This window comes from Amblyomma mixtum, chromosome 4 (genome assembly GCF_055824585.1).
Source record: "Amblyomma mixtum isolate Tamu chromosome 4, ASM5582458v1, whole genome shotgun sequence".
In the NCBI taxonomy this organism is placed as follows: domain Eukaryota; kingdom Metazoa; phylum Arthropoda; class Arachnida; order Ixodida; family Ixodidae; genus Amblyomma; species Amblyomma mixtum.
The window spans coordinates 80,016,946-80,032,833 of record NC_143015.1 but is presented as its reverse complement, the minus strand read 5'-3'; the positions used below and the strand labels follow the sequence as shown (position 1 = coordinate 80,032,833).

Here is a 15,888-nt window from a genome sequence, read left to right as displayed (position 1 = left end):
TTCACCTCACTGACTTGGCGGAGTACCTCGTAGGGGCCGAAATATCGGTGCAGAAGCTTTTCGGAGCTCCCACGCATGCGGATTGGGCTCCAAACCCAGACTTGTTCGCCGGGCGGGTAACTAACAGCTCTTTGGCAGAGGTTATAGCGGCGAGCGTCGTGGGTTTACTGGTGCCGGATGCGCTGTCGAGCGAATTGGCGGGTGGCATCGGCGTGACGAACAAAGTGGTCAGCACCCATAACAGTTGAGGTGTGCTAGTCGGAAGCAACATTATGTCCAGCATGGTTGTGGCTTCGCGACCATGCACTAAACGAAATGGAGTGAAGCGCGTCCTTTCTTGTAGTGAAGTGTTATAGGCGAATGTGACGTTAGGGATTATGGCGCCCCAGTTCCGGTCGTCTGTGTCAAAATACATGGCGATCATGTCGGCGATCGTCTTGTTGAGTCGTTCGCTGAGTCCGTTCGTTTCAGGGTGGTAAGCGGTTGTTTTGAGGTGACTCGTGCCGCTAAGGCGCATAACCTCCTGTGTGAGGGCCGAGGTGAACGCCGTTTCCCTGTCAGTTACAACGAAGATGGGGTCACCGTGACGAAGCACAATGTTTTGAACAAAAAAGTTCGCAATTTCGTCAGCGGTACCACGAGGGAGAGCTTTAGTTTCGCAGTACCGGCTGAGGTAGTCCGTGGCGACCACAATGTAGCGGTTACCCTGCGAGGAGTCCGGAAATGGGCCGAGTAAGTCCATGCCGACTTGGTGGAAGGGGGCTTGTGGCCGATCAATGGGCTGTAGTAGTCCGGCTGGCTTAGTCGGTGGCGTCTTGCGACGTTGGCACTCGCAGCAAGTTCGGACGTAACGCTGTACAACTGCAGCAACCCTGGGCCAGTAGTACTTTTGGCGTATCCGCGCCAAAGTGCGGGAAAAACCCAGGTGACCAGAAGATTGGTCATCGCGGCACGCCTGCAGGACTTCGTCGCTCAAGGCCGCAGGTACGACGAGTAGATAGACAGCTTCCGTCGGGCGGTAGTTTTTCTGATACAGAATGCCATCGCGCAAAGAGAATGACGACAGACCACGTGAGAAGAGTCGCGGGGGCGTCTTTGCGCTTCCTTCAAGATACTCAATGAGAGGCCGTAGTTCACTGTCGTCTCTTTGGTGTTGAGTGAGGACGGACCTGTAGAGGGCACCGAGAAACACAGACTCGGCGTCGAAATCAGCTCGGTTGTCCTCGACAGGGGCACGAGACAAACAGTCGGCATCACTGTGCTACCTACCGGACTTATAAACGATGGTCACATCGAACTCTTGAAGACGGAGGCTCCAGCGTGCAAGCCGCCCCGAGGGATCTTTCAGGTTAGCCAGCCAACACAGCGAATGGTGATCACTGACAACTCTAAATGGGCGAACGTATAAATATGGGCGAAATCTGGTCACTTCCCACACAGTTGCCAGGCATTCTTTTTCAGTGGTGGAATAGCTCGCCTCCGAGCGTGACAAGGTGCGGCTTGCGTATGCGATTACGCGTTCGATACCATCCTGCCACTGCACAAGGACTGCACCGAGGCCGGTGTTGCTGGCGTCTGTGTGCAGTTCAGTGTCGGCTGACTCGTCTAAGTGGCCAAGAATGAGCGACCTTTGAGACGAGTTCGAAGGTCTTCGAAGGCCTGTTGTTGCTCTTGGCCCCAGAAGAACGGTTCGGCATCTTTCGTGAGGCGGATGAGGGGCTCAGCGATCTTGGAGAAGTTTTGCACAAAACGCCGATAATAGGCGCAAAGACCCAGAAAGCGGCGCACACTTCGCTTGTCGGTTGGCACGGGCAAAGCAGCGAGAGCGGCTGTCTTACCGGGGTCAGGGCTAACTCCCTTAGCGCTCATGATGTGACCCAGAAACTTCAGCTCCTGGAAGGCGAAGTGACACTTTTCGGGCTTGAGGGAAAGACAGGCCGAATGAATTGCGGCGAACACAGCCCGCAGGCGCCTCAGGTGCTCTTCGAACGTGGCGGAGAAGATGACAACGTCATCGCAGGACTGCCATTTTAGTTCGGCGAGCACGGTCTCCATCATCCGCTGGAAGGTGGCAGGAGCCGAGTATAGTCCGAAAGGAGCACCCGGTATTCGTACAGACCATCGGGTGTAGTAAATGCGGTCTTTTCCCGGCCGCTTTCGTCCACCTCGATTTGCCAATAGCCACTGCGTAAATCTAGTGACGAGATGTACGTGGCGTAGCGCAGACGGTCCAGGGAGTCATCAATGCGCGGCAGAGGATAAACGTTTTTTTGGTGACTTTGTTTACACGCCTGTAATCAACACAGAACCGTAGGGTTCCATTCTTCTTCGCCACAGGAAAAACAGGCGATGCCCACGGGCTCGTCGACGGCTTTATCACGTCATCCTGGAGCATTTCTTGAACTTGTCGGCGAATGGCATCACGTTCCTTCGAAGAGATCTGATAAGGCGGCTGGCATAACGATCGCTGGTTTGCGTCAACTACAATGCGATGCTTTGTGAGTGTAGTCTGTCTAGCCTTCGAGGTCGAGGCGAAACAGTCGCGGAACGATTCGATAATGCTCTCCAGGCAGCGTTTCTGATTAGAAGGGAGGTTCGGGTTCACGTCAGTTTTAATGGGAGTGGTCGGTGCCTCCACTGATGCCGGGGTTTCGGACAACGTGTGTTGTCCCGAGAATACACTTAAGTTCTTAGAAATACGCAATAGCTGTTTCACCAGGCAAACACTGAAGTTCAGAGCCAAAATTGGTCACCAGAAGTTCGGTTTGCCCACTGTTGCATTCAATAATTCCGCGAGCTAAGCAGACTTGCCGGCCAAGGAGCAGCGAGATATTGGTTTCAGCGATGCCACCAGTGTTGGGGCTGTTATCGCACTCTACGGTAACAAACATGCTGGCTCTTGACGGAATTAGTACCCGGTCATCAGAGACGCATAGCTTAGCCCGGCGTGGCTCCGTATCGTCGTCGACTGGGCCTTGGGTGGAAAACGACACAATTAGTTCCCGTAGATTGATAAGGGCACCGTACTCTCGAAGAAAATCCAAACCGAGTATGAGGTCCTTGGAGCATTCGGGTAACACAGCAAAGCAACCAGGGAAAGTAACTCCGCGGATCTAGATTAGCGAAGTGCAGACACTGATCGGCGTTTCGACGTGGTCACCAGCTGTCCGGATCTGCGGCCCAGACCAAGAGGTCAGAACCTTCCACAGGGCCGTGACTAACCGACTGCTCATTACAGAAAAATCGGCGCCGGTATCCACTAGTGCGGTAACGTCGTGGTTGTCGGCGGATACCGGAATTTCGGCAGAAACCAGTCGGTCGCAGCGCGTCGTTGAGGTCGTCAGGCCAGGTCGTCGTCGGTCGGAGCGTCGCAGCGAATCTTCGAATGGAGGCTCTTGACACGGTCCAGTAGCGGCGGCCCTACCTCCGGAGGACGCCGTCTTCAGTTTTCCCGATGTGGGGACGCACCTCTGAACTGGCCAGAGGACGATGGGTGGCCGGGCGAAGAGAACCGCCTTGGGGATGGTGATCGGGACTAGCGCCGCTGCGGGATCGAGAACTGCACGTTATCAGCCAGGTACAGCTCGATATCCCGTGGTCTTTCACTGTAGCACGGTCGAGGTGCGTCAGGTGAAAACCCCCTTAAACCCATTCTGCGGCAGGGGCAGTGGCGGAGGATGTGGCCGAGCCCCCCGCAGTGGTAACAGAGCGGCCGATTGTTTGGCGTACGCCACACGTGCGCTTTGCTCATGGGGGGCCTGTACTCCTGCGGCACAGATGGTACTGCTGCGCTCGGGTACTGCAGAGATGGCACTGGCATGGGAACGAGGGGGCAAAAGGCTTGCATCACTGGCCCAGGACTTCGTAGTGCCTCGCTGTCCGTCATAACAGAGGGCACCGGGTGTGGAGCTGGGGGCGGCTCCATAGCTCGTCGGATTTCGTCACTGACCACATCCGTTACGGCAGCGACACTGGCCTGTGGAGCTTCCAAGCGAAGTTTCGCCAATTCCTCGCGCACAACCCTTCTTACAAGCTCCCGAAGCTCCTTGGCGGGCAGCGGCGTAGGCGTGTACTGGGAAGCGGGTGCTACAGTAGCCTCAGGTCTGTAGTGCGCACTCCGTTCCTGCAGTGAACGCTCGATACTCGTTGCCTCCCTTGTGAAGTCTACCACTATTCTTGGCGGGTCACAGACCAGTCCGGCGAATAGCTGCTCTTTTACGTCGCGCATTAGGTAGGGCACCTTCTTGGCCTCTGGCATAGCAGGGTCGGCCCGATGGAACGGTCGCGTCATGTCCTCGATGAACATCGCGACGCTTTCGTTTGACTGCTGTGACCTCGAGTGTAGGGCGATTTCAGCCTTTTCTTTTCTTTCGGTGGTGGTAAACGTCGCTAGCAGTCCTCGTCGAAAAACCTCCCAGGTGGTAAACGAAGTTTCGTGGTTCTCAAACCACGTTTTGGCTGAGTCCTGCAGCGCAAAGTAGACGTTGCGCAATTTGCGCTCGCCGTCCCATTCGTTGAAACCCGCCACTCGGTCAAAGCTGGCCAACCAGTCTTCTGCCTCCTCGAACCTGTCCCCGTGGAACGGTGGCGGCGACCGAGGTGCGTGGACAAATGGCGGGGCATTCCCGGAATGCTCAGTTGTCTGGCTAGCCACGGTGCATGTCATGGCACTTACCGCTCTTACCGGCGCTGTCAGCTGACCGAACTCCGGTTGTAGGCCTCGCAGACGGCGGCTCGCTTTGTGGACGGGGGCTGCGTCCACGCGTGGAGAACAGGCGTAGAGAGTGTTCTCGCATTCCGAGTACATGGTACGCTACCCAGGATCTCCACCAATTATGCCACCGGCAAACGGGTGAAGAAACAGCCCAGGTTCTAATTAGACGAGGGGGGCGTGCCAGCCAACAGGCAGCTCGAGCGAGGAAGAAGACAATCTTCGAGCACCTCGAATGCCGAATGCTTGGCAAGTCCAAGCTAGAACAGTTCGGCCGCGGTACGGCGCCACTGATTGGTTCGTACTGTGGCAATATTACATATAGCCAGGTCTCTTTACTGTTCTTTGTTTTCCTCCTCATCCGCGCTGGCTTTTCCTCGCGCTCAGGCCACCAAAGACGTCACTTTTTTCGCAACATCGCCCAATTTGTTCTTGTATCGCAGCCAAAATCATGCGGCGTTCATATATTTTTTTCAATTCCACACTCCAAGCACATTGGTTGTTTTTCTATAATGTTAGCTCTGCTTAAACCCTTCCTCAGTTTTTCGCCGTTGTCGGCGCTGTCAACAGCGCAGGCATTAGCAGCGCGCCAAGATGCTGTGGCGCAGGTAGCGGCATAGAGTTATTTTATGTCGGCGGTGACGGTGGCCATGACCCGCAAGGGGAACTTGGCCGTGCTCCAAGACGCTATTAAAAATTTATCCCTGGACCTTTAACAACGTACCGCCTTTGCCAGAAGTGGCCAGTCTGTCGTGCCCATTGAAAGAATGGAGTGACGGCAACGTCCGCCGTCGGTATTCTTCTCTAGATGATAAGTGTTCGGATTGAATGGCAAGCGACCAATGCACGCTGGTTGTTTCAGGAAACGGTGTTACATGCGAGGTGCGGCTTCCTGTGTCGTTTTTTTTTGTTTCCTGTGCTAAATACTAGTTAAATATTGTACAGTGTACTTCCTGCGCCAGATCGAGGCCCTCCCCGAGGTGGCGGCGGCAGTAGGCGAGCATATGGAGGTGTACCTGGATGGTGGAGTGCGCTCGGGCGCCGACGTTGCCAAGGCGCTCAGCCTCGGAGCCCGCGCAGTCTTCGTGGGAAGGCCTGTATTATGGGGGCTCGCCTACAACGTACGCCACACCCACTCTCTTCATAAAAATGTCATAGCTCCCAAGCCTCACACTAATATGAATAGAACTATGCGTATCCTGCTTTCGCGGCTCTGCCAAAGCTATGCTGAGGATCATTTTTCATCCCGTTCTCTTTAGGTTATTTACATATTTGCACAGTGCCACGTACAGCCTCCCCGAATATCTGCGACTCGGTCGTAGGCCATCACTGGAACCTATGCAGCGAACCACTAGCTGCGCGAAATCAGATCGCCTAATAGAACCCAATAGAACAAAACCTGAAATTTCTAGCTCGTTGCAAACCACTTCGCCGCATGTTCGGACTTTATCAAGGGTTTGTAGAGTGTTCTAAATTTGCCAACCATCAAACACCTCGAACAATTTCAGACAAAATTTAATGCTTTCGTGCCTTCATCGCGACGTCTCCTAAGTGCTAGCGATTTTCAATGGAGAATTACTTTTCTAGTATCCTTGTTCTATGTAGTATGTATATGCAGTATTATATGCACTAGTATTATCTTCAGTGTAGGAGGAAAAACCTATTCATTATTATACCGAAACCAGTCTTAACTCAAAGAATTTTTGTATTTGTTTTTGCTCTACGACAACCTTCTACATGAACAGGGCAAGAAAGGAGTTGATAAGGTATTGGACATACTGAGGAGTGAATTCAAACGGACAATGCAACTTCTTGGTAAGGAACCCACCCCAAATAAATTTTTGCCTCCAAGTGAGCCATCTATTTTTATTTTTCTCATTCCACAAGGCTCTCCATTTCCGTTCTAACACCCTAACTTTGAAATTTCCTTCTTGTCCTAACTACACGCTTGTCATGCATGTCATTTTCCTCAGATTGGCTTAAGAGTACAAAATAAAGGTCAAGAACTACGCCTATTTGAACAAATATAGCATATTCCAGCTTTAAGAGATGGCTTTTATCAAAACAATTCTCACACGAAAATTGCCCACAAGTTAATATTGCAACACCGCTTATGACATCGAGCGCAGTCTTAGAGGTCGCGAAATAATAGCTACCAGGGTGAAGAAGATAGATACAGAGAGGGTGGAGACACAGGGATGTTAAGCAGAAAGGTTTCCGGTTGGCTGCCCTGCACCCGGGAAGGGAATGTGGGGATTTAAAAGGGAAGAGAGAAGGAACGAGAAACACAGTCTTAAATCTGTCAATCAAGGCAGTCCTCGTAAAAACAAAACAGGGCCTTGTAAGCCATGATGGTGGTCGACTGTTGTGGCCACGGACCAAGGATCTTCGCGTATGTGAAAGGGCGAGGATCAAGGCGGTCCAGAGCACAACGCAGCTTACGTCTTTGATTCACAAAGGGCATTCGCACAGAAGACGGCTGACTGTCTCTTCACAGGCACAGTTTACACAAGAAGGGCTGGCGGCCACTGCGATCCGGAAAGCACTTTGATTTGTGAAGGCAACGCCGAACCATAGACGGCACAGTAATGTTGCTTCGCGATGCGCTATGTTAGACGGACGCTCAATTTCTCGTCAACGGAAGCGTTTGGACAGGCAAAAAATGTCGTGAAAGTGGTCGTGCGATCCAGTTTCAATTTCTGGGTGGAAAAAAAATTTATTTAGATGTGGTGTGTTATGGGGTTTAACGTCCAAAAGCTGTACTGTACTTCGGAAATAAGAGTCTGCTTAGCGCAAGGCGCCAATCAAACACCCACTGGGTAGAGAAAGCAGAGGGAAGGACGATTTATTGATATTTTTTCTGCCCAGTCCAGTGCTGATTGAGGGAAACAATCAACAAGGAAAATCAGTGAAAATCCACATAACTGTGTAAAACAAAATTACAGCGTGTTCATTGGAAGCCTCCAGCGAAAGACATGACGGATCTTTTCACTTTCATGTACTATCATTTTTTTAAACACTGCTCCTTGCTTTACAGGCTGCCCCGATTCCAGGGTCTTGTGCACGGACTTCATAGCACGCGAGGGACACTACTCCGAGCCACTGTGGAGCACCCGCAAGCCAAAAGTGCCCTCGGTACACTGCATCTAATATACAGAAGGACAGACGAATGAAGTGAAATAAAAACGTGAAAACATGGCGTCTTTTGATATCGCGTATCTTGTGTAAACGGCTACTTGAATTTTTCACTAGAATTTATCAAACTTTTCAGACTATGACAGTCAGCCAACTGTGCTGACGCTGGAACCAAGGCCAGCCAGTCAAGTGTCTGAATCCCGAAACATTTCATGCATTAATAATGGACGTGATGGGCTGGCACACTCTCCTTCTTATCTTGGCAGCACACTACAAGGATTTTCTTTTGTGAGGGTTTGCCGTCAGAAAGCGACTCGGGCTATGAGGGACGCCGTAGTGGAGGGCTCCGGAAATTTCGACCACCTGCTGTTCTTCAACGTGCACTGATATCGCGCAGTACGCGGGTCTCCAGAATTTCGCCTCCATAATTCCACCGCCGAGGCCGGGATCGATCACTTTTTTTTGTCTTATTCGAGAAGTCTGCCATGAGGCCTAAGTTGGGAAAGGGGGTGTGGAATGTAGAATATAGAAAGTTCAAAAAAGGGGGGGAGGGGTGGGGAGGGTGCGTTGCTCTCGGCGGGTTTATATAAGGCAAGCCAATTATGGCGCTTGTCAGAGCATTTCTTGTTTAGTGCGGCACTTTCGTCATGGTATGGTGTGTAGTTATCTTTGCCGTTCTCATTCAGTCACGTGCCCTTAAAACCTCATGCACCTCTTCATTGATAACTACGAGTCTACAATTCGTCCTGCAGTCGAAGCATTAACCCGTATCATTCTGCGAAACCGACCAGTAGACCTTTTTAAGCCGAAGTGAGTACATTTTAGTGTATTAAATGTATATTTTTCGTCTATTTCTGATGTATTTATTGTATATTTAGAGTATATTTTGAATGCATTATAGACATACTGAGCGGACAAAAATGTACTTTTCACGCATTATAAAGGACGTTCAAAATATTATTCCTAGTGTACTCAGAAAGCATTCGTACTGCATTTTAAGCATAGGAACAAAAAAATGCGAAATAAATATGAAATTAATATAATACGTTTGAAATGCATTTTAAGCACGTCCACTTTTTCGCTCAGCGATTGTAAATGGCTTGAAGTTTCAATGCCAGGGCGGTGGATGTATCCGCGGTGTATACATCCGCGGTGTATCCGCGAGAGTTGAGATGCGGATGGGAGGGTCTATATACAGCAATAACTTCCCGCTCTGCAGTATGTGATGCATCGGTGTACAGTATTCACCCCTCAGGCAGATACGCGGCTCAAGCCGACGGGGAAACGGTGAGCTGACAGTGCGACAACGAAGGGAGAGTCTTTAAACGATGAAGTTGTAGAGACTCTTTGCGAGCTCTGTTTGCCGCCCGCTGGTCGATGAGTTCACTGAGAGTATTAAGTTGGGCGAACTCCTGAAGCGCGGGTATATTTGTTAAACGGGGCAAATATGTTATAGCGCGCATAGCCTTACGATTGACAGTTTGAAGAGAGTCCCACTGTCTGCGGGTGAGACGTTGAAATTGAGCCTGATATATTATCCGTGGCTGAAGGATAGCGCGCACAAGCTGCCGGGCGGTATGAGCACGCGCCACAAAATTGCATAGCTGTGCGATGAATCAGCCTTAGTGTAGCTTTAGCCGATTTTCGGGTGGCCGTCAGCCATGGCGAGCCAGTCCAATAGGTATGAAAGAGAAGGCCAAGAATACGAACAGTTTCTACCTGAGGAATTGGAGATCTATGAAATGTAAAATTTAAAGGGGGAGCTTTCAGTCAGCCGGCTTTGTTTCCAATGCGAATGAAACATGATTTAGTAGGCGAGAGGGTTAGACACAGAGGGGGGAGGGAAGATGTCAAGACATCCAGCGCGTCCTGGAGGACCGACTGATGGATAGACGCATCTGGGTGACAGCACAACAAGGTTATGTCATCGGGCTACGCAAGCACACGGATAGAAGGGATGGCTACTAGGGCTCGAATAAGAGGAATAAAAGCCACATTGAACAATGTGCGGGCGAGAACGGAGCCCTGGGGCACTCCTCTATTGGAAGTTAACTTACCAAAGGGCTTTCCGTGGACACGTACACTGAAGGTTCGATAGTTAAAAAGGCGTGAACGGAGAGGAGAAACCGGTTAGGGAAACAAGTGTTTGAAGGGAAGCAAAAATGGCAGAGTGAAGGATGTTATCAAACACCTTTGTTATGTCTGTAGCGATCACGGTTCGGACAAGGTGACTGTGCGGAGAGTAGAGAAGCACGTCAGCAGCCGAAGTAGCAAGACCATCCTCCGTTCCAATCTGCGGACGGGCAGCGATTTGGGAATCGGGGTACCAATAGTGGGATTCCAGCCACCATGACAAGCGTGCAGCGAGAATGTTTTCGTAAAGCATGCAGATAGTAGGGGTGAGAGAAATTGGACGAAGGGCCGAGAGAGATACTAGAGGCTGACCTGACTTGAGTATTAGGACCACAATACATGTACAATACTTCCACACTCCACGCAGGACGCCAGAGTTCCACACTTGGTTGAAAGTATCAAGTATGGTTTGCAAAGCAGACCCTTCCAAGTTACGAAATAAAGAGTTAGGTGTGCCGTCATGCCGTGGAGAAGTGGTAGTTTTAAGGCGTTCAATGAATGCCAGCAATTCTGTCATGGTTAGGTCAGAAGTAATCTCATCGGAGGGCTCTATAACTGATAAGTCAGGAGGCGATGTAGAGGTGCTGCCATGGTGTGGCAGAAACTGACGTGCCACTTGTGCAAATATATATATATATCCATCCACATTCAGCGCGAGGCGAATGCTTTGTGTAATGTGTAACCTGGGGAGGGCGCTCCATGGCGTGAAACACTCCCCAAAGATGTCAATTGCCCTCCGTAGAGGACAGGTGCGCAAACCATGCAGCCCAGCATTGCCTGCCTAGTAGTTTGCATAACACGGCGCACGTGTGGTAGCTCGGTGAAGAGAGGAAAGAGCCGAGGGTCCTCAGGGTGGTGAGAAGCATAATTATCGGCTTCTCGACGAAGAGCCCACAGATTCAGGTGTATATCCGGGTTTGAGTCACCTTCATTTGCCGTAAGGGTAGCAGTATGAGTTGCGAGAACAGCAGAAAGAGTAGACAGTGCTGAAGACATGTTTAATGTAGATAAACGATTGTCAGCGCGTACGGAGTCCCATGATGTTATGCATACGCTGTGGCATATTTTCCGTAGACGCAAAGAAGTGAGGGATATAAGAACAGGGCAGTGATTAGGACGCACGAAGTGTGTGCGCCGTTGAAGTTTCGACCAACTAGAAAAGGGATACGCGGGCTGGTAGCATGGAGAAAATGAACCCATCCAAGATTCGGTGATGCGGAGCCAGGACGGCCATAAAAAAAAAACTAGAATAAGAGGGATGCGTGCTGGTTTCAAAAGAAGGGCGACGACCTCTTGAAGTGTGTTGCACCACAGTGAAAGGTCTAGCGGAGTATGGGGAATTGAGCTGTCAATATAGACAGCAGATTTACCTGGGCTGAGGCAGGACGTGATGCAACGGCGATCAGAGATAGAGGGTGAAGGTTAACCGCAGATTCCTGAAAGCCATGAAAGGCATGGAAGTGAATTATGCTCTTGGAACAGGAATGCACATGTCTACAGCTTTCCGTCGCGACGGCGGACGTTCACCTCAGAGGCCTGTTTACGAAAGCCTCGACAGTGTCACTGCACCACCATAGATGATGCGCAACGCATGGCGAGGCCGAAGAGCTTCTATGATGAGGGAGGTCAATTGCTTCATGAGCGCCAATATTTTATCCACTGTCGAGGTAGTCACGGTTAACGGGTGGTCGTCACCTGATTGTTTCCCAGTGCTTATTGGAGGTGACTACTGTGAGGATTGCTCCCGAGTGACCAATATTTTTCGAGAGGAATGAGAGTGACGTGGTTCCCGGCGCGGGGTGAGATCGTCTAGTCGACGGCAAGCCTCTACGATGGCGTTTCCTAAACCTGTGTCTTCATCTGTGGAATTCACTTGTGAGGAATGCACTGGTCATGTTGGTGTACAATATGGTTCATGATGGCGAGCCGCTTGTGCGTATAAATGCTGCCGAGAATACAGGTGCTGAGAAGAGGCGTGGTGAGCAGCCGGGTCAGTTAAAGGAAGTTCAGGGAAGTCTTCGTCGTCACATGCGAGAGCAGCAAAGCGATTATTTGTAGGAATATTCTTTTGCACAGATGGCTTGTGCAACTTCTTCACTCGCTTCTTCTTTGGACAAGTGGGAAAGCGAATGTCACTGTCCGGCGATTTCCATAGGGCACAAAGAACTGTTGCTTCATTCATATCGACCATAGAAGCAGGATTAGGGCAGGTATTTTGCATATGGCCTACTTTGTGGCAATGATATAAAAAATTACGACGCGGTCGGAAGGCCTATGGTTTGATGATAGCACCGTAGCAGGTAAGGTACTCCGGCAGAGTGAAAGGGCCTTGCAGAACGAGCCGGTATAAACCCCGGCGCCCCAGAGGCGTGCTTGCTACGGTGCTACGTGAGATTCACAGCACTACGTGAGATTCACAGCAATTGTTTACGAGCACCTCCTGCGGAGAACTTGTGTTGTCGACATGATAAACCATCTAGCGGAGGGTGTCAGAGATAGATGCAAAATATATTTGTACCGGGACATGCTTGCTATCGTCCAAGATATCCACTTAACTTTGCACACTTTTTGGGTGTCCACTAAGGATGACAAGTTTACCGTGATGGTGTTCGACGGGTGATGAAAGGTGAATCCGCAGTAGTTCGAAGAGCAAAGAGCATCGTCGGTTGTGGCTTGAACACACGGGCAGAGATTGCAGTCATATCAAACCGCAATGTAGGCTTGGCGGTGACGCGGAAAGAGTGAGGAGCAGGTGGAAGCGAGGCTTGACTCACGGGGGGCATCAGGGGAGTCGGCAGGGGCTCAGACGCTGGCGTCGGCCCTTGACGGGAGTACTGAACAGGTGTGACGGGCACTCTTTCTTGAGGGTGCGCCACAGGCACGGAGGCGCTGGAGCAGTCCATGGCAAAGACCAGTGTCGTGGCATCGGGAGACGGAGCAGGTTGGAGGCCCGTAGGCGCTGAAGATAGCGTGGACGTGGAGGCTGCGTCGGGTGGCAACACAGCGGACGCCCGCGAATTGTCCTTGACGACGCATAATCCATGCAGGCGCGCAGAGCGGTCTCGTTCGGCAGAGCCGAGCTAAGGCTAGCTTGCGCCTTAGGGTTTCGGCTGGGTTTTTCCACATCAGCATCAGCCCACCTTGCCGCGAACCTCTCCGCAGGGGCGTCTTCGGCATTCGTTCTCACGAAGGGCACTGTCCCACCCACGCAAAACGCGAAAAAACAGGCAAAACAAGGCAAAAACACAGAGCTAGAAGCAGTCATGTCTCAACCCACTAGATCGTCTTCGTCGTAAGCAATAACACAGCTAGAAGCGGGCACGTATCCACCCACTCGATCAATCACTTAACAAAACAGGTTGTGGGACTAGTTGTTGAAGCATGGTTTCTTGAAGAAGTTTTTCAGCCTACAAAAACGATGACAAAGAAAGAAGTACACAGGACGGTTCTGTCTACTTCTTTCTGTGTCCTTGTTTTTGTAAAGCTGCAGAGATCGAACCCGCGTCTTTCGGGTCAGCAGCCGAGTGCCGTAACTACTGAGCCACCGCCGTGGATCACACTAGAAAGAGATTATGTGCATGGCTCGGCCGGCACCTTCCTATCGTATTTACCAGCGTAGTAATTTTTTTCTATCCTGGCTGTTTCTGCGGTTCCTGTGTTTTGTCTTTTGCTTTCTTTAACTTTTTCTTTGCTTCTCTGTCAAACATCTACTCTCTTCATTCCAGCTTTCCTCTGTCTTTTATTCTCCTTGACTGATGCCTCCGTTCCTCGTCAAGATGTTTTTTTTTATTTGCCCATTAAATATTACTTGGTCCCATTCGGTAGATGCTTGTGTGTATGGGAGAAGGCACGAAATTCGTTTTTTTATTGCTCTATTTTGAGCGGTCTTTGAGTGGTCTGGTTGTATTAACTTACAGTAGAGCCCACTTTAGCGGCGGCAGCTATAACGAACAATCGTTTATCGCGAACGAGGACGGTTCTACCGTCAGAATATCCGCTAGTTCAATGGCACAACATCTTCGATGCAATGAACAACCGTGTCCCCACAGCTCGGTAACATCGATACAGGAGACGCACTGCTACCTGCAATTCGGTCGCAGTATCCTTAGCTGACAGCGCTTGCTGCCGCTGCAGCTGTGACTTGAGGGGCTGCTCTCTAGCAGGCGCTTTTCACCCCTACTAGCCTCTGATGGTCGTGTTGAGCTAGACGGTACATTCTTATGTAATATACAGTGCAGCGCCAAGGCACAAAGAAGTATCCTGACAATTTCTTCAGACTGTCTCAAGACTGTCCATACACTTTTGTCTATAAACTCTGCAAACTTTCTAAAGACAATTTCTGTCTCCTGGTTCATAGTCTAAAGAAATGATTTGATGGTCCATTCACAATATATTGATTTATGACCATTTGCTTTTAGTACACGTTTGTACATATACACTGTGCAATCTATGAATCGACAAAAGCAAAAACGAATATGAAGGCAATAACGTTCATAAAAAGTCTATAGACGGTCTATAAACCATTTTCATAAGCGTAGACAGGACCATCGCTGACCCTGCGAATAGCAACATGTTTTGTTGTCCTTTCTTTTTCTGATTTGCAATCTTCATACCAATCGATTTTCAATAAGGGAGTAATTACTCATTGACGTCCACCCGAGCGCAGCCATACGGCCACAAAGGAAAGCTATACAGCTTTCACAGAAACCTTTGTGGCCGTATGGCTGCACTCGGGTGGACGTCAATGAGTAATTACTCCCTTATTACAAATCTTCTCCACCTTGGGGGATTCCCCTAAATATTTCGTCAATCGATTTTCAACTTTCGCATTGAAGCCGTCCCCTGACCCGCATTACAATTTGCGCCCCGTAGACTGAATTCCTGGTAGTGTATTTCGATGCAACTCCTCATGAGGGAAGCTATGAGAGGTTATATTTTCTACCTCTCCAACAGATCTCGTGGTATTCCAACACGTGGCTGATTTCATTTCATTTTACCAACGCCTGCCGCATCTCTACATCAGCCACGGTGGTCTACCGGGATCGATATGATTTCTTTGTGTCATGATTCGAATCGCGCCTTTTAGTAACCAATGGATAGGATGAAGACAATAGTTATATGTCAGGAAGGCTTGCGTAACGGATAGTCGACAATAGACCATATTGACGCTATCAATCAGGTGATAGAGATATGCGCAGAATATAACCGACCGCTTCAGATAGCCTTCCTTAATTATGGAAAGCCTTTGACTCAGTGGAATAATAAGCTCTCATGCAGGCATTGCGGAATCAGGATGTAGAAGAGTGTTATGGGAAAATATTGGAAGAGATTTATAACGATCGCACAACTGCCATAGTCGTCCGTTAAGTCAGCCTTAAAATTCCAGTAAGGAAAGGTGTCAGGCACGGAGACACGCTCTCGCCAATGCTATTCACCGCCTGTTTACACCAGGTATTCCGGGGTCTGAATTGTGAACAGTTGGGGATAAGATTTAATGAAGAATACCTAAGTAATTTCCGATTCGCCCATGACATTGCCTTGCTCATTCACTCAGGACATGAGCCACAAAGCAATGAGTGAGATAGGCAGAGCAGAAAGGCGGGGCTAAAAATTGACATGCAGAAAACCAAGGTGATGTTCAACAGACTAGCAAGGGAACAGAAGTTCGTGATTGGTAGCGAGGGGCTAGAATTACTAAGGGAATACGTCTACTTAGGGCAGGTAGTGACCGATGACCCGGATCATGACAGGGAAATAACTAGAAGGGTATGAACGCGATGGAGCGCATATTGAAGGTTCTCTGAGATCATGAATGGCATTTTACCAATAACCTTCAAAAATATGGAACAGCTGTATCTCACCGCTACTCACCTATGGGGCAAAAACATGGAGCCTAACGAAGAGGGTTC

The 15,888-nt window shown here is 50.0% G+C and overlaps 1 protein-coding gene across 1 annotated transcript in view; it reads left to right on the top strand.

Annotated features, from left to right (window-relative positions):
- LOC149347156 (2-Hydroxyacid oxidase 1-like) overlaps positions 1 to 7,861 on the top strand; it is a 30,904-nt gene extending 23,043 nt beyond the window's left edge. The window contains exons 7-9 of the mRNA XM_089541507.1: positions 5,674 to 5,832; positions 6,457 to 6,526; positions 7,749 to 7,861. Coding sequence (XP_089397633.1) covers positions 5,674 to 5,832; positions 6,457 to 6,526; positions 7,749 to 7,861 — 342 coding nt within the window. The remainder of the gene's footprint in view (positions 1 to 5,673; positions 5,833 to 6,456; positions 6,527 to 7,748) is intronic.
- The last annotated feature ends 8,027 nt before the right edge of the window (positions 7,862 to 15,888 follow it).